This window comes from Heterocephalus glaber, unplaced genomic scaffold, assembly GCF_053883595.1.
Source record: "Heterocephalus glaber isolate CG9 unplaced genomic scaffold, H.glaber_assembly_v1.0 deba00000281, whole genome shotgun sequence".
Classification (NCBI taxonomy): domain Eukaryota; kingdom Metazoa; phylum Chordata; class Mammalia; order Rodentia; family Bathyergidae; genus Heterocephalus; species Heterocephalus glaber.
In genome coordinates this window covers 6,552,919-6,578,464 of record NW_028258139.1, presented here as the reverse complement: position 1 = coordinate 6,578,464, position 25,546 = coordinate 6,552,919, and the positions used below count along the sequence as shown (strand labels likewise).

Here is a 25,546-nt window from a genome sequence, read left to right as displayed (position 1 = left end):
GGGAACCTTTCCTTTCATGCTTTCTCCGGGCCAGTATCAGGCCAGTGCTGTTCCTTGAAAACATCCCCATGGCCATCCTGCCTCTCCAGGCTGCCCCTAAATCTTGGAGCAGCCTGAGTGTCATCAAAGTTACCAGAATTGGTGACTCTACCCTTCCTCTCCCTCCCTCACAAGCCCTCCCATGCAGACCATAATCTCACAGGCAGGCAACGCAGATAGGACAACTATTCAGAAAAACGCGTGGCTGGGGAGTCTCAGGACAAGTCCCAACTGCACCTGCAGGTTTTCCTTTCCTGAGGCCGCCGGGCACTGGCTGAGCTGCACCTGCCGCGGGCCAGCGCCTGCCTCAGCCACATACCTGGTGCTGCTGCAGGCCCCGGCCTGCTCCACATCCTGCTCTGCCTGCCATTCCCTCTGCCTGCTGTGCCCCTTCTCAGAAACCTCCAAGAGGGAGCCTGTCACTCTCCCACCAGCCATTGAAGAGCTGTAATCATGGGGCTAGGAAACAGAAAAGGAGCACCCCTCTGCCCCTCCCGCCCCGTCACAGGCCATGGCGAGACCTTGCTTGCCTTGGTTCAATCTGCTGTCAGTTCCTTTCCTGATTATCATGCTTTGCAAAGCAAACCAGTCTCATAAGTAAGGGCAGAAGCTGTGTTTATACCAGAGGGTGATTTTGGAAGAGAGATGGAGCCAATCATGCAGCCAAATACAATGTGGCGATTAGAAGGCTCTTTTGTTTGAGGAGATGGCCAGTTCTTTTTTATCAGAGCAAGCACATATATGCCTTTTGTAAAAATCAAAGGCTATTTGATACTGGAATTTGAAACTTTTAATGATTTTTTTCTAAGTCTAATTGATGTATACAGAGTGGGTTCAGAAAGACAAAGAGAATACTGAAGAGAAACCCAGCTATGGTGTTGCACACCTGGAGGCTAAGGCAGGAGGACTGAAAGTTCAAGCCCAGCCTTAGCAACTTAGTGAGCACCTGTGCCAAAATAAAACAAATTGAAAAAAATTTCTGGGATGTAGCTCAGTGTGAAAGACCTCCTGGGTTTAATCCCCATAGTCACATACAGCATACCGCTGTGTACAGGGTCAGAAAGGGGATAGCAAACCTCTCCACCAATGCCTTGTAGCCCAGCTTCTCTGAATTCCTTAGAAGACCTCCCTGTCTCATTCCCTAGATGACTGGACTCTGGTCCTGTTGTTTGTGACAGTCATGCTCCCATGATTTGTTACTCAGTGCTCAGCAGCAACAAAGTTGTGCTACGAATGAGTGAACAGGTCCCACTAACTTTTCTGATCACAACAATAGTAGATATTAAGTATCCTCCAATAACAAGAGTTTAAGATCTTGCTCCTCATTTACTGGGCTGTTTCACATGTGCAGTACATTTCCTTTGAACTCCATTTCGTCTAGGTCCAGAATTCCCTGTCTGCCTTGCAGGTGGTGGGTATTGCCCACCGGGGACTGCCATCCACCTCAGTGACCATCTTGCTGTACAAGAGGACCAGGTAGTGAAAGTGCACTTCAGGTGAAAGAGGGCAGGCAGAGCTATGTTTTACATTTTGAAAAGTCCTTTCACCCAACAAGCCCCTGACTCAGGGAACTCTCTGTGCAAGAGGCTGGGGCCCTATAATAGAAGCAGTGTGGTGCTGAGCAGGCAGGAGGGAGGTAAAAACAAACAAGAGCTTGTGTGTCTTAGGGGGAGGAATATTTTCCTGATGGTTTAAATGGCAGCATGAGGCACACTGCAAGCCACAAATTACCGAGGCTGAGGGCCATGTTGTTCTGTACCCAAAGGCCCCTGGCAGTTGTGTCCAGGTGTGAGGACACTCACAGCGCTTCTGGCACGCGCTGGGAGTGGTCTCCGGTTGCTTGGGAATTTTCATCTGGAGAGCCACAAGTGGGAATGCAAGGCAAGGGCATCCCTCTGTGCACTTGATGGACACGTGGGGTGAAGTCCCATGTGAAATAGGAATAGGAAACTTACTTTCCTTCCTTTTGGCCTCCTGAGCTTTCTGAGCTGCTGCCTGTCTGGGCTGTCCCGACATCTTCCGATGAGGAAAGCAGCGCATCCTGCTTGTGGGCTTCCGGTCCATCACAGTGCTCTTCCTCACGATGGCTTCCCAGATTATTCCTAGCAGCAGTAAAGATCACTGCCTTTTATTTGAAAGTTGCTTTGGGTATGTATAAAATCTGATTCACATTTAAGTTTAAACAACTCCCCATGTGTTGCTGTGGTGCTTGTTCTTTAGGGCTCCATGCAGTTTCATTAAGCCTTAGTCTTCACTTCCTCTGGTCACACAGTAATTCATCTTGTGGTCTTCGGTGTCTTTGCCATGTGCTGAAATCATCCTTTGTGGGGCTCTAGGCCAATGTGATTGAAGCTGCTCACAGGTGCCTATGTGCCTCCCACCCCTGCATATACTGTAGGATCTAGTGAAATGCCAGTTGCAGGCCTGGGAGCCTGAGACTCTGATTTCCAGCCAGTTCCCAAGAGCAGCGAGCATCTCAGGGTCCAAGGCTATGGGTGCCAGAGAATTAGCACTTCCAGAAAGAAGAGTCCCATATGGGCATGTACACTCCCTCCACTAAAGCATGAACTCATGGGTATTCTGGGACTATAATACAGTGGTGCCTCTCCTGAGCTCCAGCAGTTCACGCTGTGTTCTGTTACCCTGCCACTCACCTTTGCCAACCATGTGTTATTCATCTTACACCTGAAGGGGAAGGGTGAGCCTGAAAGCAGATACTCCATTCCCAAGAGCTCTTTACCCCATGCTGCTCTTCAGGTGCAGGGAGACTGGCCATCTGCCATGCAGACGGGATGTACTGGGATGCCACTGTGAGCCAGGGGCCCCTGCCTGCTCCCTACAAAGCTTGTAGTCTAGCTTGTTTATTATTCCTGGAGCCTAGGTTTAACTATTTCCCTTGCCTGCCCATCAGAAGCAAGCAGGGAGAGCTCATCTCCTTGATAAGGGCAGGCTCATGTTGTTCTTTCTTCTTACCATTTTATTTTCCTCTGCTACTTGATCCTCTTGCTTCTCTGTTTTCCCTATCTTCTGCTCAGCGCTGTCCAGGAAAGAATATCTTCATGTGTTTCTAAGTGAGCCAGTAAACTGATTAAGATCATGGCCTCACATCAGCACTCTTGTGTTACTGTTTAAACAGCACCAGCTTAGTCTAACTACGTAGAGCTCACCAGCCAGCTAGCTTATTCCCTGGCTCTTGCGGTACTGTGAATGGGAGTTGAGCTGCCTGTGTAGGAGCCGGTGCTTGAGGATAGCCTGGCTCCGGAGGGTACATTCAGAGGCCTAGAGGCATATCTGCTGTCTCTGATGTGAGTGTCCAGCTCGCCTTTCTCTGCGGAGCTCTCTCCACTTTGGGTCCACTTTCCCGTAATTTTCTGTAAAGTGACTGCAAAGCCCAACAAGGTGAGGAGAACACTGCATGCCAGGATCTGGGGGCTTCATTCCGAGACACACCAGCGGTCACAATAATAGATGAGGCTGGTGACATAGGAAATTCTGAGGGGAAGAGAGCCTGCCGGGTGCAAATGCGCGCGCGCGCGCACACACACACACACACACACACACACACAGAGTTTAAATTCAGACCAGATAGCAAGTACTCCTCAACTCACATAGCAAAGGATTGCAGTTTGATGGTTAATAAAAGGTGTAAGACAGGGTTTGTTAAAAACAACCTGCATGCTCCCGGGGCAGTATTTTTATAAGGGGATTTTATAAGGAGCACCTTTGGGTGCTCAACCGATAAGGCTACAAGTTTGGCCTAGAGTCAGCATTCCCTGAAAGTAGACCATTGGGTTCTTAGCCGAGCATTTTCGAAGGGAAGGTATTTGTGTACCATATAATGAGGACTCTCTTAATCACACCCTCACTGCAGCTGTACTGCACCTGCCTTGGCTCCTTCCAGGCGTGCCCACTGCGGACGCTGATCCGTGGAGGGATTCCAACTGTGCTCTGGAACTGTGGCAAGTGGCAGGCAGCCAGCGGCTCCTACTGAGCACTGCCTGAGCGCGGTGAGCGGGATCCAGAAGGAAGCTGCAGTCACTGCTGTTCCTGGGGATGTGACATTGAGTAGGAAAACAGATTCAAGTCCCCGAAAGGTGACCAAAGCACGAAGATCTTCACATGATAAATCATCTACATGTGATAATTATGGGAGCTAACATTTATTGAGCATGTCGTCTATGCCAGACCCCACTGTAAGTACTTTCAATTTGTTCACTTACATCTTCTCTGCCCTATGTGGCAGGTATTCTGATGACCTCCCACCTCCGCCACCACACACACGCCGTACTTGTGTGAGTCCAGGCGCACTGTGCTGCAGGAACCCTTTGGGCTCCTTGGAGAGGCCAAGGGTCAGAGCTCCATTTCACTCGGCTGAAGAGTCCACAGAACAAGGCTGTGGGTAGGGTGCTATGGGACAAGATGAGTTTTGGCGGTGGGAACTCTTGCCTCGGGGTGTGCTGAGGAGTTCTTGCTCAGGGGTTCAACCAAAGGTATTAGCTTACTGGATCCTGGAGGATGCGGCCTTAAGGGCTGAGTTCAAAGCAAAGGGCAGAGTGCGGGTTTCAGGGCCGCTCCCCAGCCCAGGAGGCACTGAGGCTGATGTACAGGAGAACGAAGGAGCAAGGTGTGTCGTGTTTTGTCCACTGCAGCTGGGAACAAAGAGTTCTGCCTTTTAGGGTTTCATGTGAACCACAAGCAGAGAGGCTCAGGTGCTTTCTTTTAAACAAGGAGTGATCCTTTTCTGTCTCTTTCTATGTCTGGTCTCTATCTGACTTTCTGGCTCCTGGGGTCAGGGCTTAAATAGATTTACATTTGATTTTGTGCTGTGAACTCTTCCCTACACACACACACACACACACACACACTGCAGGGCAACACAGCATTGAAGGGATTTCATGTTCTTGCATTCTTCTCCAGAAACAACAGGTCCTGACAGGGCAGGTGTGTGGTTGCAGCCGCCGCCTACCTGCCTCAGGTGGCCTGAGGATGCCAGGGAGGGACTGGGAGGCGTGTGTGGGGCAGCCGGAGCACATGACCTGAGAAAGGAGGGCTCCCACTGCAGCCCCTCCAGCCCTCCTCACAGAGGCGCTTCTCTGCACCTCTCCCCACCTGCCCAGAGACTGGATGTCGGCCGGGGAAAGAACCAACCAATGTGCAGTGCTGCCCCAGCGTGCCATCTCTCCAGATGCCCGTGCCAGGGTGGCCCTAAGCTTCCTCCTGCCTTCTCCCGCCTGCAGGCCTCCATCTACCGCTCCTCCACCCAGCGCTCCCGTACCGACCCCACCTAGACCCTTTACATTCTCTCAGCGTCTTTCCCCTCCTGGCCTCTCTCTAGGGCGAGTTCCCAGGGCGTTCTATGGCCGGTGCTGTTCTTTCTGTTCTACTTTGAAAGGAGCCGGTGTTCCAGGGTCACCCCTGTGCCCCAACACTTCCTTTTCGTGCAGCCCTAGCCCCTTTCCTGGGTCAGTGTCCAGGCAGAGTGAGGTATCAACCTGTTCCTCCTCCTTGTTCTGCGGGTCACAGTGACTGCTACAATAACCATCATTCCTTGAGTTAACTTTCTGAAAAGACAAGATCTCCCCACTTCCCAGAACCTCACCCCACATCTTCATTAGACTTTTCTGAATGGGGTGGCAGGTCCCTGCGACGAAGTGTTTGAAACTTGTATAAGATATGTAGCTCCATTTTTTACTTGTTTCCACTTGAGACAATCATTGCTTATTTGCTAAACTGCCTCTGATTACAGGTCATGAGAGGGGCTGAGAGATAATTTAACAGACTACTGAGTATGATGTGTGCTGAACCACATTGGTTCTTGGGAATCCAACCAAGGAGAATTCAGGTAGGCTTTGGAAGTCTGCAGCATGATGGGCATCATGTTGGGGAGCTGAAGAATCTTTGGTGTGCAGGAGAGCTGGGAGGAAGCTGCAGGTGCCAATCTGCAATCAATAGACTCTCATCTGTCTGATACAGGCTGGGGCAGCATGCAGAGGTGTGGCTCTAGGGGTGACTGGCTGGCCTGGGGATGGCAGAAGGAATTCCACTGCCACTGGTCCTCTGGTTCAATCTCAGTCAGCATGCAGTTCTGGAACACCCATGCTTGCCCTGCTTTCTGAGGCTGCCCCTCACTTCCTAAGAAGCTAGTATACACCAGAACTGGAGGCTCCACCAAACCTCTCCCTCCTTGGAAGCCCCTTCCATGCAGACCATAATCTCACAGGCAGGCAATGCAGATAGGACAACTATTCAGAAAAACGCGTGGCTGGGGAGTCTCAGGACAAGTCCCAACTGCACCTGCAGGTTTTCCTTTCCTGAGGCCGCCGGGCACTGGCTGAGCTGCACCTGCCGCGGGCCAGCGCCTGCCTCAGCCACATACCTGGTGCTGCTGCAGGCCCCAGCCTGCTCCACATCCTGCTCTGCCTGCCATTCCCTCTGCCTGCTGTGCCCCTTCTCAGAAACCTCTGAGAGGGAGCCTGTCACTCTCCCACCAGCCACTGGAGAGCTGTAATCATGGGCCCAGGAAACACACAGAAAAGTAGCACCTCCTTGGCTCTCCTGCTCACCTCTCCGTGTTCTTTAAAAGAAAATGTGTGTGTGAAAACCTTTCTACTACTCAGTTAATCTTTTTCATTTTCCCACCACCTCTTCCCCCTTTCTTCTTTTTGTTCTCTGTATCTTTTTTCTTCTTCTCTTTCATGACTCCAACAACTCTGATTTTCCAGACTGTGGAATCCTTGAAGGCAGGGCAAGGCTCCTATTTTCACACATCTCTTTTATAGTATTTATCTATGGTTATCAGAAGCAAGGGGAAATGTATACATCATGCACACATTCAACCAGGATGAAGTAAGAGGAGTACCCTCACTTCCAGGTAAAGACAGTAACAGTCCTAGCTAGAGCTACTAGGCTTTCTTTTGCATTCACATGAATCAAGAGACAGCACCAAGTAATTAGAAATGCAAAGAAGGAAGCAGCCCGCATTGCTTTTAGTCAAATTTACACTATCTAAATTAATAATAGCACAAGCAGACCATAGTATGAATTTGGCTTGTTGCAGCTCACATAACTTGGAAGCAAGTGCATGTTTACACAATAAGATGTTCGATTTTCATGATTTCATACAAATCATACATCTTACTGATTTCTTTCTGATGTTCTAAAACTTGAGGACTTGAGGGCCAATGTAAAAAAAACAACACAATAAGTTTTATGTATGTTGAATCAGACTATAGCCATTAGCAGTGTGGTGACAATGCTCTAGAATCAGTGGTATCTTGGCAGGATGAGAAAGAAATTCAAGGAATGCTAATGCGTCTGTTAAATGGGATAAACTACAATGTGTGTCTAATATTTGTCTATGTTTTTAAGTTTGTGATGAGGGAGATCCACATGCTTGTGTGTGTGTGTGAGAGAGAGTGAGAGAGAAATATGGATAGAGAGAGAGAGAGAGAGAGAGAGAGAGAGAGAGAGAGAGAGAGAAAGACAGAGAGAGAGAGAGAGAGAGAGAGAATTTTACTAAGTCCAAGAGGGCTACAATCTTACTGGTGTTTACAATAGAGCATTATCCTAGCTTCATGAGATTAATTTCTCTAAATTAATTCAGCTATTAAACATATTGTAGAAAATATTCTGCAACTTCCTTATGCTAAGGCAGCAATGTCATACATCTACCACAAGGCAGAACCCAGCAGCCAGGAGTTAGAGTTACCAAAGACCATGCTGTTGGTTCCATATTTAATTATACATGAACTGCTGTGGTAGGGTTACTCCAAGACAGAGTACTCAATGCTTACCTGTAATAATCTATGTATTTATATCGTAATACTTTATAGTTTAAAAAATAATAATAATAGATATTATTTTATTCATTCTTGTCTTACAAAAATCCTATGAAGCAGGGACAGAGAGCAGCTGTTAATATCATTTTACAAAAATATAATTTGTAGGGTGATTTATAGGATACAAATGAATGAACACACATCCTGCTCTGCCTTGGACAACCCCAGATCACATGGTTTAAATGTAATTGTGAATCTCTCCTTTCACTCTCAATATCATCCTAGTCTGAATGACAAATACTGTAGTCTCTACAAATCTATAAATCATGCTTAGTTATATCAGACTTCCAAAGTGGATGTGATCGGCACAGCGCCATGTGGTATTTTGTGACCATAAGAGGACGTCAGGATAGACATGGTTGGCTGCAGATTCAGATCTATAAAATCCATGTTCTCACATGTACATGACTCTTTCTGTCATCTGTTGACTGGCCTTGGAGTCACCGGGGTTTGACAGCCTGATGGCCAAGGCATGCAGTTCATCACATCTAGACTCTTGGGAGAACAAGGTCCTTGCCAAATGTCCACACTCCTATTGGTACCAAATATGAAAGTCTCTACATTCAAGCTGAAGGTTTCTCCTGAAGAAAGGGTGTATTTAGGTAAAAGTGTCAGCGAAAGGTGTCAGTGGTCTTACTCATAAACATTGACAGGGAAAGGTGTCAGTGGTCTTACAATACATGTACATTTCCCAGTGACTACTGCCTTGAGGGTCCATTGGAAGATTCAAGTAGCCCCGGGGCACTCAATTACTCCACAGCTCAGTGGTATGTGGCTATAAGAACAGAAGTTGCTGCAGACAAATTTTAATGTTAGAACTAGATAATATCTAAACATTAGCTTTGCCTTTTACCCCATCTGGGACACAAAACAATTTTCTTGACTTTTCTAAAAATTTCAATTGGTGGGCCGGAGGTTTAGCTCAGTGGTTCTGGCTCCTGCCTTGCAAGCACAAGGTCCCAGGTTAGATCCCCGGTACCAAAAACAAAAGATTCTGAGGATTTTATTCCATTTTCTGAGTCAAAAGGATTCATTAAGAAAACTTTGTCTAAGTGGCTTTAGTTAGTGTTCTAGACTGTTCTGTGCTTCTGTGCTACTGGTTCCTCCACAGGGGTGGTGACTCATATTCCTAATGCACCTCATACAGAGTACTTGGGAATCCCCCTGCTTCCTGCCATGTGGGTCTGCATCTTAGGATGAATGCAGTGTCTTTATGTGGGTGACAGCTTGCTCAGGGTCCCCCATCACCCACACAAAGATTTTAGAGATGCTGACAGGAGGAGGGAAGCTGCACCTTAGGTTAAAGGGAGGACCGACTCTATTTCACCCAATTTATTCAAATGTCCTTTACGCTGACAAGCCCTTACCCCAAGGAGCTCTCTGTGAGCCTGGCTGGGGCCACATAATAAGGACACTGTGGAGCTGAGAAAGCAGGAGGGAGACAAAAATAAACAAGAGGATGTGTGTCTTAGTGGGAGGAATATTTTCTTGGTGGATTAGGTAGGAGGCAGGAGGTATGCAGAAAGCCACAAATTACCAAGGATGGAACTGTGAGCAGCTAACTGCTGCTGAGAGCAATGGGACTCTGATGAGGGCATTTCGACTGCAGGAGGATGCCTCCTTTCTCCCAGGAGACCTTAGGATTATATTCCCTTCCTTTTCTCCTATCCCACAAAATTGAGCAAGAATCCTTGAGATATATCTGATGAGAGGGGCCTTTGGTTTATTCAACATGTATTTGGATTGTTTTCTTCTTCAATGATAATTTAGACTGGAAAATACTTCAAAAGATCATCCACTTCTAACAGAGGGGGCAATCGCTGCATGAGAAAACACAAATATACTTCGGTTGTCTCTTTTTGACACAGGATCTAGAAATATGGAAAATTTAGAGCACCTCCAAGGAACTCTGTCCAGATGGTTGTCTTCATATTTAATTTTTAATTTCCTTTATCAACTGTCTTCAATTTAAAATGATGTTACCATGCATTACTGTGTGTCGCTGTAATGGGAGGAGAGGGGCTGCTACAATGAACCCAAACATCGACAGGTGGTGACATCACCATGCGTGGTACAGAACAGTCTACCTCCATCACAAATGCGAAGGGTACATTCATCCTCATGGCACGGAGTGGGAGCCTGGTGAATGTTTGGGATGATTTTATGGTACGAGCCATTGCAGGCCTGGTTTCTTGCAAGTGGAGTCTTGTACACAGAGATATTTGTGGGTTAAGAATGCAGGACTACCAGTTTTCAGGGGTGGTTTTTAAATCCTGTAGTTAAAAAAAAGATTGTTTCCCAAACAGAATGTCTCTGTGCTGCTTGTGGGGTGGTGTGTACCTCTCTCAAAGGTGGGTGATTCAACTTTCTGCTGCTCTTGGAATAAAGAGGAAGGCGAGATACTGAGGAGTTGGTGAGAAAAGGCCAATAGCCAACCCTCCAAATCATCACTGCCTGTCCACTGCCCTCTTTCAGCCACTCCAGAGGCAGCCGTGCCTGGGCTCTAAGTTGGCTGTACTTCAGGGCACGCAGCAGGAAAATGAGCCCTACAATAGGCTGAGGGGAGAGAGCTGTTCTTCAAAGAACAATCCTAAAGTACAAAAGTACAAATGGTCCAAAAGTACACAGATGGCTCTTTTATCAAAGGAATGAATGTTCAAGTTAAAGTCATTTATGAGTTGCTACAGTAGCGAAATCAAGAGACTCTGACAGTGTACATACAGTACCAGCAGTACACGCTTTCGGCACAGTGTGAGGAGGAGCAGCAGACATCTGGTATGTTCTACTCAGATGTCCAGAAATGAAGCACTGGGTCCTTCCAGTCACATTTCAGCATCATCCTAAATCACACTGACATCATTTAGGGATTTTTGGGTTAACCTTTTTTAAAGGTTTAAATAATAGTAATAACAGAGCATTATTCACATAGAGGTCAAAATAGTCAACTTATAATAAAAAGTTTAAGTACAGATGTATGTCTTCAAATGATAAATGTAAATCATGCTCATAGATGGTCCATGACATCAGTGAGGAAATGAAAAGGATATTCACTGTAGTTCAGGGGACGGGTTTCTCCTACACTGGGGGTGGCAGAGTTGGGAAGCCTTTATGGGATATGATCAGGCAGCATGTGCTAGAAATCTCAGAGTCATGCAGAGCCTCTAACTCAACAATTCTACTTCAAAAATACTTAACCCTAGAAAGTAATGAGGCATGTAAAAAGATTAATCTGTAGGAATGCTCACTTTCTGAATAATTTACCATATCAAAACATGGCAACGGCCAAAATATTGTGATAGGTAAGTGGTTTTACACAGTCTGAGGTAATGGAACACCAGGCAGGCAATGCAAGCCAGGTTGTAGATAAATACTTCTTGACTTAGAAACTGTTCATGAGGTCATTTGAGAGATGCAAATGAAAACAACACTGAGATTCCACCTCACTCCAGAAAGAATGGCTGCTATCATGAAATCAACCAATAACAGATGCTGGTGGGGCAGTGGGGAAAGAGGAACCCTGCTCCACTGCTGGTGGGAGTGTAGACTGGTGCAACCACTGTGGAAATCAGTACAGCGATACCTCAAAGAACTAGGACTGGAAGTCCCATATGACCCCGCTATTCCACTGCTGGGGATCTTCCCCAAAGAATTCAAAGAATCATACCACAGTGATATATGTGCGCCCATGTTCATAGCAGCACAGTTTGTAATAGCTAAAACTTGGAAGCAGCCCAAATGCCCATCAACTGGAGACTGGATAAAGAAAATGTGTTTTTTTAATAAAATGGAGTACTACTCAGCCATAAAGAATGAGAAACTAGAGACATTTATAGCTAAATGGATGCACATTGAGGTGATACTCTTAAGTGAAATAAATAGGACACACATGTACAGATATCGAATTGTTTCTCTGGTGTGAGAAACTGAAAGTGTAAATAAGGACTAAATGTATAAAAGGTAGTGTGAAATAGGAAGAAAAGGGGCAAAGGAGAAGGAGAAGTGGAAAGGGTAGGGGAAAGGAAAGAAGGGAATGGAATTAATATGAGAAAATGGAAAAATAGGAAAAAAATCTTTGTAAATAGGGAGGGATGGAGGGGTTGAAGGGAGGGCAGGGGAATGGGGAAAAAAATAACCAAGAGAGATTATGTTAAGGTGCAAATTTCCAATGGTGAATGTCATTGTATTGTATACCTAAAGTGTACCAATAAAATTAATTAAAAAAGGAAACTGTTCATGAGGAATTGGCATTAAGAAAAGAGCTTGCAAAAATATCTTTCCAATATGGTTATCTGAGAAAATATAGGTATATTCTGCAAAATGCAAACTACATAAGTATACTCACAAATGTCTTTTAAAAGCCTGAATCTACAGCAGAATATTAATATTTTATTTTTTAAAATTTATTAATATTTCTGAAATATTTTTCAGCGGACCTCAATTACTTTGTAATAATCAGAAAAGTTAATTAAAAAGTTAAGTGAGGAAGTAATATCAACAAGATCTTGAACAAGAAGGTCCCAGCCTTCACCACCTCCAACCACAACAATTAACAATGAGCCACAAACAGCTCTGGGAGAGCTCAGGGTAAAATGCAGAAGCTGCCACAACCCATTAAGGCACAAAACCCAAGGATGGCTACATGAAAAGTATTAGAATTATTTTATATGCACTGTCCCATCCCCAAGCAGAAACCAGCTAGTGCACAAGAGGGATCCCCGGAGCAACGGCCTCTCTCTGTGGAAGGAAAGAATAGTAGCAGGACCCCAGAACCTTTCCCTACTGAGGGCTGCAGCAGTTCTGCCACCAATAAGGTGGGGGATGGTGAAATGCCTGCTGCTTTCATTAGTGATGACCTTGCAGGCATCACCTGCAACCGATGACCTCAACTGAAGGAGCTGCCCCAGGTCCAAACCACTGTGCCCATTTAGAACTAGTGCTGCCACACTTCCTAGCTGTACCCTCACACCTGTGGCTACTACTTGAGGGCAAAACCCCCAAAATCTAATTTAAAAAATCAGTAAAGGACTTGACTACACATTTTCCAAAGATACACAAATGGCTAAAAAGTGTATAAAAATGGTTTAAATATCACTAATTAGAAGACACATGCAAATCAAAACCATACTGAGACATCGCCTCACCCAGTCAGAATGTCTATTTCTAAAAAGATAAAGGATAATAAATGTTGGTGAGGATGCGGAGAAGAGGGAACCCTTAAACATTGTTGAGGGAATGCAAATTGGTGCAGCTATTAAAAAAATAGTACAGAACTTCCTCCAAAAATTGAAAAATAGAACTACTATATGAGCGCACAATCCCATTTCTAGGTATATATCTGAAGGAAATGAAATCAGTATCACAAAGAGACCTCTGTACCTTCATGTTCATTTCAGTATTATTCATAGTAGACATAACTTAGAAACAGCTAAATGACTGTCAATAGATAAGTGGATAAAAATATGACATACATACATAGATGTATATAGATACATAAATACACATGCACAATGGGATAGTATTCAGCCTAAAAATAGAAATTATGTTATTTACAATAACATGGATGAACAGGGAGGACTTATGATAAGCAAAATGAAATCTACACAGAAAAAAACACAATGAAACAGATGCAGCATGGTCTTATTTACATGTGGAATCTTCAGTAGTGAAACTCACAGTAACATAGTGTAGAACAGAGGTTGCCAGCTGCTAGGGGTGGGAGTAGAAAACTGGGAGGTGTAGTCAAAGGGTATACATTTCCAGTTATGCGAAATGAACTAGTTCTGGAGGCAGACTATGTATGTATAGTTAGCAATACTATATTAGATGCTCAAGATTTGCTAAAAAGGGGTAGATCTCTCCTTAAAAGAGAAAATAAGCATGCAAATTGAAGGACATGTTAATTAGCTTCACAGTGGCAATTATTTCAATACACATATATCTCAAAACTTGAAAATGTACACCTTAAATATATACAATTTTAATTGGGCAATTATCTCTCAGTAAAGATGGGAGAGAATTTTAAAATGTGTGTTGCATTGCTTTTATCTACTGCAAATAGAATAATAATTGTGTTGAAGCTCATCTACATAGAAAATATTTGCACTGCAAAATATTTCTCTTTATTTCACAGAATTCCTTATTTCATTTCTAAGTAACATTCTATTTTTTCACACAATATACTCTTTTGCTTAAACTTCAAAATGAATGCATATATAGTCACAAAAGGTATTTTCTATCTAAATGTCTGTACACATTGCAAACAGATGACATATAAAGTTTCTCTCAGCTGTTTACATATGTTTGCTAAAGACGCAGCAAGTAGTTCCACAAACCTAACTAGGGTGTCTTTCTCATGCTCCACCTGATGCCCACAACACCTGTTAGAGAGTTGAAGGAAGCAGTTTTTGTCTTCAGGATAAAGGTGTGCACAAGAGGAATCTAGGTAGCAGAGGGACTGTGACCCTGTAGTGCACCCAAGCTGTTGTGTGGGTTCTCCAAGCAGAGTTGGGGTGGAGACCCTGGGAGCAGAGCAGAGAGGGCTTTGGCACCTGGCTTCAGGGCGAGAGTAGGGTCTGAAATGATTCCTGAGGTTAACTGAAAGGTGTGTCCCTGCATTTTCCATTAAGCCCAAGAAACAGAATGTTCCTCTTTTACTGCTCATCCAGAGTTTGTGTCAGTCCAATCCACTGTATCCATTGGATGCTCTGTCTATGCAGAGGACCAACTGCTAGGGAAGGTATGAACACGTGTGTGGATAAAATCTCTGCCCTCAGAAGCTTACAAGTTGGGAAGGTTGTTAAGGCAGATCCTCACACAATAGTTTATATCCTAATAAAGTAGGCTCCATGTATCTTTTGTTTATCTGTATCTCACCCAATACCTAGCAATAAAGATATTTCAATGCTAAATGCCAGTATTATTACTCTTTTGATAATATCTTAATTGTTCATTGCTACAAAAATTCATCAGTTTCCATGATTTTTCAGTGAATACCCAGACTCTTTCTGACAGGAAGAATATTTGTATTCATAATTAGTGATTATATAATTTGCCCATTAATTTGGTGAATCTAGATGTCTTATGACAGTTTTGTACTTCAACAGACAATCTGTGATAAAATATCTCTGGAAATGTTAACCTGCCTTGCCACACCCAGCAGCTAGTAAGGAACTTTTTGTCTCCCTAGTAAGGAAATTCTCATCTCCCAGTTGTGTTACTTGCACCTTATATAGCATTAAGTGATATATGTAAGTGAACTTTATCCCCACCCCCAAGCATCATTCAGCTAAGTAGAGAAAGTAAAGTAGGTATGCACTCTTTTTCGTACTCACTTGAAAGAAAACACATTTAGGAATTCATATTATCATGGAAATCATTTGGGTCTTTGAATACTTGGGCTTCAAATTCCATCTGGCTCTGTAAAATAAAATGCTTAACTTAGTACAATTTCTAAAAAAGGTAGAACAAAACAAAAATGCTGGGTATGTTTGTCCAACGTTTCTAGAGACAAGGTAACTGAGGGAGAGGGAATCCTGTGAATTTCTAGTGTTCATGTGTTTTTCACTCATAGATGTGGTCAGTGCTGACTATATTCCAAGTGTGACACTTAGTTCTGGAGCCACAAAGGTGGACAAGACCCTGTGACCCAGCTGTCGAGAAGCCTCCACCGAGTGACAGATACTGGCCAGAACCTGGGAGACACGTCAGGCTGTGAGGGTTGCAGGAGAAGGCAGGCAGCCAGAGTGAGGAAGCAATGTGGTTTAGCAAGACAAAGACCCAAGTGCCTTCAGAGGATGTATTAAGAAGGAGGGTGGTGTGACCTCAGCAACAGCAGTTTCAGAAGTACATGGTAGTGTTGGTTTTAAATCCAGAGAATTCTTTCAAGAAGTTTGGCAGTGAGAAGGATATCTGCTAGACTGGAAGTAGAAGTAGCTGTGGAATTAAGGTAAATTTTTCTTCCTTCTTGCCCTCTTACTCTTCCATCCTCTTTCCTTCCTTTCCTCTTTTAGTTTTTTCAGATGGCACAAATTTAAGATCTTTTAGAATCTTAATGGGAAGATTTTACACGTGAGGGAAAAGACTGAAGATGTCGGGTAAAGGTAAAGGTAGAGGATGAAGCATTTCTGGGGAGGAAGTGAAGGAGGAGGAGGGAGACAGGTTCAGAACTCTCCACTGGACACTGCAGATGTCCACCCATCTACTCAGCCATCCTCTTACCTTTCCAGCATTTACTAGGTACCTATTTTGTGCTACACACATGATGAGGGAAAATAGTGAGAAAAGAACCAAGTTTGTAACTTCAGGGAGCTTACATCTATGTGGTGAGACAGAGCATCAGTAAATAAGTGCATGCTCTTTAGATAATATAAAGAACTAGAAAGAAAAAGAGTCTTTAGAGGATGGCATGGGTGAGACAGACCATAAGTAAATAAGTACATGTTCTTTAGATAAAGAACTGCAAGGAAAAGGATAGTCATTAGAGGGTGGCATGGGTAAAGTAGTTCCAGTGGCTAAGACTAGACTCCATGTGGAAGTGACATTTGAACAAAGACTAGATAAAGGGAAGGACTGAGACATGTAATGGCCTAGGAAAAGGGCATCTGAGCAGAACATCAGCAAGTGTAAGGCAGGGAGGGAAGGAAAGCAAGACAGCGGGGTGCAGCTCTGGGGACACAAGAGAATAAGGATGTGTGGGAGATGTGGCTGGAGAGAAGAAAAGCAGCCACTTGAGCTCTTTGGAAACCAGTGAGGGGTTTCAAGCAAGGGTGGGCATGATAACATTTCCATTTTTAAATATGGTGGATACTGTGGAGAAAAGGCAGCAGCGGGACAACAGTGGAAGCAAGAAAGCTCATCATTTTGGCTAGGTGAGAGATGAGGTGCGTTGATGTGGGTTAGTGGCAAAGAGATGTGTAGAGAAAAGGTTATACTCAAAGTTATAGTTTGGAGCAATGGTTTAGCATGTTACAGGAGAGAAGTTATGAATGGCTCCTCAGTTTCTGGCTGAATAACAAGGTGCGTTGGGGTATCACTTAGTGACACAAGGGAGACTAGAAGAGGGGCAAATTTGGGGGGAAAACCAAATTTGTTGAGGGTATCTAAGGGAACATGTGAAATAGACAGCTAGAGATACAAATTAAAGCTTAAGGAAATGGGGATATGAACGAATCACGAATCACATCACTCCACTTGCTTAAAACCCTTAGTGACTCCTCATTACCTTCAAGATAAAACCCAAGCTACACAGGACATGGTCCTTCTGGGAACCTACTATCTCTCTTCCAGCCTCATGCACACCAAGTTCTCACCTAAGAGGGACCCATTGTCATGTCTCATGCTCTCTCTCTTCCACACTCTTTCTTTACACGTGTCACTCCTTTTGATTAAATTATCACCTCCCATTTGACCTGCTTATTTCTGAAACCCAGTCTTTCTGAGAAGCCTTCTTATGCACACTCATTGCCCAGTGTTTCCACATATTGAAGGAGATGTCTTTCTCCCTGCCTCTCACCAGGCTCCATTCCACTAATTAGTGAATGAATATTAACAAGTTGCCTAAATTCCACATCTGTGACGAGGATGATCATACTACTTGCTTCATAGGGTTGTTAGAGAGGTTAGATGAGGTGATATGGGACATAGTTCTTATGACATTACCTGGCATAGACAACGCGCCATACAAATCAGTAAATATTATAATACTCGCCATACTGCTCCATAATTATTTTCATGTTGGTTTTTGCCCTGAATGCAGCCATGCTTCTGGCCCATATAGGAAGCCTCATCAATTGTTGCTAATATGAATAAATTCATGAATAAAAAATATAGCACTGGGCTACGATAATACCATGAGATGGAGCAGCAGGCTCTTCTCTATGGTCTTTTGTATTTAGAAGCTATTCTCTCTATCAGTAACCATGATTCTTCTGGTATATCACTCACCAAACCAAGAAGTTCTGGACTGTTTCCTCCTAGATTCTATTTCAGTTATGGTTCAGCGAAAGTAATATTGTTACCTTTGGATCAGGCAGACAGGGTCCAAAGGCTTCCAGAAGAAGAGTCTCTTCTCCCACAGCCTTCTCATAGTCTGCGGAAGAGAGCTTCCCATCGTGGTCATAGTCCTGGGGACAGGAGGGTGGGCAGCAGCAATGTGTCAGTCAACACACAACTTACTGAAAATAGATACTCTTTTCATAATCAAGTGCGAACAGAAAAAAGGTGTTAGAAAAATAACAGATTAAGTTATGAAATTGAAAAGAATTTTTTGAGGGTGCTGCGGATGGAACCTGGGGCTTTCTGCATGGGAGGCAAGCTTTCTACAACTGAGTTACACCACCAGCCCCAAAGAACTTTTAGTATTATAGTAAAGAGCACAATTCAAGTGTGTCATTTAATTAAACAGGAAACCTAAAATTATCATAATTTGAATTTTTATTTATATTCCACATGTAGCCCATAAATTTCAATAGAAATCTCTGAATCTCCACACTTGCCATTTTCTTAAGTGTTATTTCAACCAGATCTTTAATTCCTTCATCAGGGTCTTCCTCAGATGGTTGTTTGAGAAGGCTGTTTTTCAGCAGGTGAAACATTTCCTCCTTTGAAATGAAGCCATCACCGTTCAAATCAAACACTTCAAAGCAATCTTTAAAAAAGTAAGTTATGAATTTGCTTTTATTGCTGGAATAACATTTTCTCTGATCAAGTTTTTAGGGCTAATGTCTATCTTGTTCAACCCTGTGAACCTTATTGTAATCTCATTTTCATTAGAAAGTTCAATATGCACTAGTTGGATATTTTCAACAACCCTTGGAAAAAGTTCCCTTATCCTCATCTATGAAAAATCACACCAAGGAACCATGACTTGGACATTTTGATCTTGCTGCTCTTAAAACACTAATTGATATAAACCTTTTCAATGGAGTTGATCAAAATGAATTGAAAATTAAATAGAATCAAACCAATTGAATTACTGTGGTCTGTTTTGATGTCTACAATTCAAGTAACATGAAATTCTTGTACAGAAATGTATACAGCACACACATAATTAGAATGTTTAATAATGCATATGGCATCTTCCTTGGGATGCATCATTTTCACAATTGCTTGATTTTTCATTTTTACTATTTTTTTTTCATCCTTGTTGACTTGAATTTCCTCCAGTAAGAAGCTAGTGAGGATTTAAAGCAACCAAGCAACCAATCAACAAACCAACCAACCACCAACCAAAAAACCAACCAACCAAACAACTATAAACCCAATTGACTGGCTGGAGGACAATGATTTAGATGTTTTAGCCATGTTAATCATATACAAACCGGTAGGATAAGCAGAACTCTTACATTTCATTTTTTCTTCTAAAGATCCTCGAAGAAACAGTGATAATCCATTAACCCATTCTGTAACATTTATATTGCCATCATTGTCTTTATCAAAACCTCGGAATACTTAAGAGAGAAGAGAGAGAGAAAGAGAGTGGGAGATAGCTGTACTCATTTAAATTCTCTATAACTTATCTACATTAGCATTATTTGTTTTTAAAATCAGAGAAAACTTCAGAATCCCACAGCCCAATGTTCTCATTTGACAAAAGAGGAAACTAAGATATTATAACATCAGGAAACTTTCAACATTCAAATTTTCTTTCCATATTTTGTGAGAACAAAGAATATTCTGAGTATCTAAATATAAGAATCAACAATCAATAATGATATATTTGCACATTAAATATGCTACTTATATTAGATATGTTTAATATATTAATATGAAATATATAATTTTATATTTTATGACTCAAGTAATAATATGAGAAGATTGTATCATAATTTTTATTGAGTTATTGTCTAAGATGTACAGAAATTTAAATATCTTTTTAAACTCTATGGGATTACTATGTAGAATTAGAAATGTTTTGGGCTTTTTGATACAAGATAAGGGAAACTTATCTCTTCAACTTGACTTTGCCTTCTTTTAAATTCACAAAATGAGCAGAATATCACTTTCTGTTCTATGAATTTTGGAAAATTAAATTTTTATATTCAAGAAAAATTGGGAATGTTGAACATTAAACTTCCTACCAAGAGCATGACCAAACTCCATTTTTACTCCAGCTATGGCTGGATTTGATTGATTTGAATTGTATATACCTCTTACCTCTGTCCATAATCATGTCATCTGTCATTCCAAATGTCACATGAAGAATGTTCCGAAATGCATTGCGATCTAGTCCAATGGCCACCCCTGGCCGCTTGGCTGCTTCTCCCACCAAATTATAGAAAAGCTTTATAAGACAGCTCACTTCAAATTTATTAACTGTAAAATAATAAAATTAAGATTTCACAAATGTGCATGTTAAATCTTTAAGTGACAATGCATTAATGGATTTATATAAATACAGTATCAAAAACACCAAATATGTAGTTGTTCCTAGATCATCCTATTTTACGGTTCATGACACCTAAGTTAATGGAAGATGATGGCCAATGATTGTCAAAAAAAAAAGCATTGTTTCTTCCAAATAGACATCAGATATGAAATAGACCTAAGCTCAATCATGTTGAGGAAAAAAGAAAATATTAGCCAAGTAACCTGAATAATAATTTCAATGTCAGATTGTAAACTCAGCAAGGCTCGTAGAGGAATGATTCAAAATAAGAATGCTTACGCTTAAGAGTAGTAACTTATTTTTAAAACTAGCTAGCATTTTGATTACAGGAATTCATCAGATTTACAATTTAGATTTTCCCTGGAAATCCATATCAGGCTTCTGAAAACTAAGTGACGGTTCTTATTTCACTTTACACTTTGTGAATTATAACCAACCTTTTGGAAATCAGAATCGCCTATTTTTCAATAAAGAAATATTAAGCATGTTCTAGCACTCAATATGGCTTCCATTACGGGTTATGTGAAAAAAAAATAACATGGCACTATTCAGTAGTACTTTAGAAGAAAGTCATTTATATTTAAAGGCTATATACACAGAGAGACACTTGCCTGTACACATAATTGCATAAAGGATGGTGTTAATAAGCACAGAGATAATTATTTATTTTCCAATAGTCATTTGAAGTATGTAGGTGGAAGGGTTACTACCTGGCATGGAGAATATAAAAGTGACTCTAAATGTGAACCATGAGTGGAAAACAGGGAAAATTTTATTCCAGACAAAATTGTGGTTGAATATTTTCAAAAACAAAGACAAAACCTTTGTGCATATATAAGAAAACAGCACAGAGGAATAGAGAAATTACATCTCAGTTTATAGGTCAGAATAGGCTTGAGTGTAATTTTTTATTTCAAAACCACATTTTCAGAGAAAGGTTTAAAACTTTGGAAAAGGAAAAATGTAGTAAATGAATTAAATAGCAGAAAAGAATTTTAAAATAAGCTATCAGTCACTGTTGAAAACACTGAAGTGCTTCTTCAAAAAGTTAGACACAGGATTACCAAATGATCCAGAAATCCCACTTCTGAGCATATACACCCGAGAATTGAAAGCAGGAACTGGACTAGCTCCTTGTAAGTAAATCAGTGTTGACAATGTTGCATTATTATGAATAACATAGTAGCAAAAAGAAGCACCCCAAGTGTTCATTGTTGGATGAAGGGCTAAATGAAATGTTATGTCATCGTACAACACATTATTTGACCTAAAAAGGAAGGGAAATACTATTGTGTGGTTCAGGATGGACGAACACTTACGGACGTTAACTGGAAAGAGTCAGAGCGAAGAGGGTAAGTACTGCACGATTCCACTCTTTTCCAAGTGAAAGTCACAGTGACAAAAGGAAGAATGGTGGTTCCCAGAGACTGGGGAAAGGGGAAAATGAGGAGCTACTGTGTAACTCAGATAGGACTTCAGCTGAGGAAAACATAAAAGCTCTGGAGCTGGATGCGGTGACAGCTGCATGACAGTATGAGTGCACAGTTGTTGCCCCTTATCCAACGTTTCGCTTTCCAAGGACTCAGTTAGCCACAGTCAACCAAGGGAAAAATTATAGAAAGAAAGAATTTTTGTCTTAAATATCCTTGATTTCAGTATATTGCTATACTATTCTGTTTTATTATTCATTATTGCTATACATTTCTTACTGTTCCTAATTTGTAATATAAATTGGATGTTATCCTAAGTATGTATATATAAGATAAAATATGGGCAATATGGGGTCTGGTATTATCTATGGTTTCAGACATCCACTGGGGGATCATGAAACATATATCTTAAAGATAAGGGAGGACTTCTATACTTAATTTTACAGAATTACACACTTAAAATGGTAAAAATAGTAAATTTTATGATATACATAACATACACACATATGCACACATACATGGAAAGCTCTTTAAAAAACCCCAAAAGCTGTTAGTAGTTGGAGAAGAAAAACCTACATGAAGAATAATGTGCATTGTTCATGTGCATGAAATGCTAGCTGAAGAGTATGTTGATTAGCCACTTTTCCATCTCAGCTGAAATAAAAGTTTAAAAACTTAAAAAATAAAAGTTAAAAATTGTAGAAATTACTACTTGAATTCTAGAGTACTAGAAAAAATGTCATCTTTTTGGAATGTCGTACATGTGTTGTGCAGATTATATTTATAGAATTGTATAATGGTGGATTAACTAGATGCTTAGGAAAGAACTTTTCTTTTTCCCTGGTTCAAAAAAATGTGTCCATTTTATCCATTGTATTACTATCTGTCAACTGAGCAGAAATTTGACTTTTTGTAAAAGCCTTCTATTTAAACAAATTTTAAACTATTATCCATCCATGACTTGCAACTATTTCTATAGAATGTAGTGACATTTGTTTTTAACTAGTAATCATCAAGGTTTTTGTGTAAGAATAAAAATCAAGAGTTTTCTTTTTCTGAGACCTTTTTACTTATCTTTAAATACATGTATTCACCTTTTAATTGTTCAGAGGATGTTTGTTTGCAATGCATGGCAAAATTACTGAGCAGAGACTAAATCAAAATCAGTTCTGGGTATAGAAATTGTTGGATTTGTTATGAGAATTTACCAAAAAATGTTTACTAGATGTTTTAAGGAAATCTGTTTTTCCCCCAGAAATGAAAGTATTTTAAGAAAAACAACAGAACAAAATCCTTATCAAATTACCATAACCATGATAACAACTTAAATTACAAGATACCTTTTTAAAGGCAATTTTAAGATGCTTATATTCACTATAACTTTTATTTATGGGGTCACTCCATTCAGAGAACATTTACCACTCAAAAATCAGATACAGATGATGATGATGATGATGATGATGATGATGATGATGATAAGGCACTAGAACCCATAATCTTGAGACAGAACTACACAAAAACATGTTTATTCCCCTTCTTTGCACAATGGGCATATTTTGAGGATTATGGCTTCTCCAGTGTTTTCAAGAGGCCAGTAATTTTGCAGTGAACTTGCAACTTCCAAGTTTGCACACCAGGTAGTATCTTCCTCATTTACACCTCATCCGTGGCTTCCTAGTGTAAGTACAGTTCTGTTTTTCAATATGAATACAATCCTAAAGTGACCCATGAAGTTCTGGGACCACCTTTTCAAATGTGAGATTACAGCAGGTATCTTTAATAAGTACTTATCTTGTCATGTGCAATGCTTCTCTTCCCTTTCAATCTTACTAGTACCTGGAAAAAAGAAGTCTAAAATTGGGAAACAGATTCTTTACCATGTGTTTAGCTTCACTGATCAATTTGGGCTCACAACAATCTCGTTCTGAGTCACAGGTTTCTGTGCCATTTCAATTCACCTTTCCCGGAAAAGAGTGGAAGGTGATGGCTATTTCCCACTGTGCATCTCTTGGTAAGTTTCCACAATGCAAACCTGCCGATTTATTTTGCTCTAAAAAGAGTTAGAAAGCAGCCTAGGGTCCATATTATACGTTGCTTGTGGTACTTTTCTGAGTCCTTTGGATTCTGCTACTTCTTTATTACCACAGACTGAGGCTAAAACTACATGTCTTGTGGGCACATATCATCTCGTTTCTACAATGTAAAAGTAATTTGAGGGGAGGGTCAGAGCAGCAAGCAAGTGCATCTGGAGTGTCGGTAGCTCGAGATGCAGGGATATGAGTTCTTAAGATCCTGGGCGTGGCCTGCCCAAAGGAACTAACATCCAAGGATGGGATTCTTTTCCAGACTTCTTTTTAGGGCAGAGGGGTGGTGGGGGTTCCATCAGTACCTCCTTTCTAGAGGCAGGAAGCAGGCAGGGCAAGGGTAATTCCTAATTGGACTGGATTACACAGACACCTGGTCTAGGAGCCTCGGCTTGTCCAGCATTTGATTCTTACTTACAGTGCTTGCAATTTTTAGTTAAGGTTTCCGTCAGTTTCTGCAGCTTCTTTCGATTCATGCCAGGTGCTCGTGGAATCCTGGCGCGGCTGGTGTCTCCGGTTGCTGGAGCCCTTATGAGCCCGGGAGCTGAAGCAGCGCGGCCGTCTCTGTTGCCTAGAGTTTGCGTGGCTTTAACACGCAGTGTGACCATGGCAACGGCTTAGCCGCCCGCCGATTGGTTCCTGGGCTAGGACGCGAGGAACCTAAGTGGTCCCTCTACACGGAGCAGCCATGGCAACGGCAGGGCTGGCCACCGATTGGCTCCTGGAAGGACACATAACCGCCCCACACACAATGTGCCCATGGCAACGGCTGAAAAAGCCTGTGATTGGCTGCTCTGGCTGGGAGCACAGCGCCAGAGTGTGGTCCCAGTTGGAGTGTTCGAGCCAGGCTCTTTGCAGACGTGTTCGATTGCTAACGCTGGAGTTTTAATTTTCAAATGTCACTGTCTTTTGAGTTCACAGCCCCCCCCCCCTTTTGCAGTGTGAATCATGGAAGTGTAAAAAATACGGTGTGCAAGTTGTGTGGGAGATATTTTGGGTGTTGAGTGTCGCACCTCAAAGGGAGGCTTAAGGTCTTAGGGGAGTTGGAGGGGAGTATTGGACGTGCTTCACCAAGTAGCAGGCTTAGAGCCGGACATTCGTTTTTCCCTGCCTTGGGTCCGAAGAATGAGGAGTTTGCTTTTTGGGGTGAACCACCTGGGAGTCTGGCTCAAAATGTTTTCATGTTTGCAGTGATGTTTTTGAGATTAAGAGGAAATTAGAGTCATTTTTTCTCTCCTCCAGGGTAGAAGTTGTCAGCGGAATTCGGGAAAAGTCGCCGGCAATTTTTGAAACAAGCGAACTTCCACTTAGGTGAGGGGTACAGCCCCATCCTTGCGTTTTTGGAAAATCTCATTAAAATGGATGCTTTGCGTATTTGAAAGACAGGTTCTGTGCCTGCAAAACAAACCCCCCCCCCCCGCCACACACAAATAGTCCTTGCATTTGTGGTGTGGGAGGACTTTCTGTTTACTGCAAATGGGATACCCTGCTTGGATTGACAGCAATAGAATGTGCTCGGTCAGTCAAGAGCAAAAACCTACAGTATTCTCCAGAGTGCCTGTTTAACTTTGATGGAGGAAATGTCTTCAGAAGCCAAACTACTCTACAGTACACATACATGTAATATACAGTGTACAGACAAGTCCTCTTGAGACTGAAAGCAGTAAAATTTGCCACCACCAAGTAATAATCCAAAATGAAATAGTTCCAATGTTGAGGTCTCTTGTTTTCTTCTGCTGTTTCCTTCATTTGTGGAATGAAAGATTGGAT

General features: G+C 42.0%; 1 protein-coding gene across 4 annotated transcripts in view; it reads right to left on the bottom strand.

Annotated features, from left to right (window-relative positions):
• Clxn (calaxin) overlaps positions 1-24,394 on the bottom strand; it is a 55,387-nt gene extending 30,993 nt beyond the window's left edge. Inside the window, exons 1-7 of one of the 4 annotated variants that reach the window (XM_087185856.1) lie at positions 24,195-24,394; positions 20,031-20,189; positions 19,220-19,324; positions 18,371-18,522; positions 17,894-17,998; positions 15,209-15,293; positions 1,650-4,086 (exon numbers count right to left, since the gene is read on the bottom strand). In XM_087185856.1, coding sequence (XP_087041982.1) covers positions 15,225-15,293; positions 17,894-17,998; positions 18,371-18,522; positions 19,220-19,324; positions 20,031-20,189; positions 24,195-24,384 — 780 coding nt within the window. In that variant the 5' untranslated portion in view covers positions 24,385-24,394 and the 3' untranslated portion in view covers positions 1,650-4,086; positions 15,209-15,224. The other 3 variants (XM_087185867.1, XM_087185851.1, XR_015440704.1) reach the window with 3 other exon arrangements.
• Between the last annotated feature and the right edge of the window lie 1,152 nt (positions 24,395-25,546).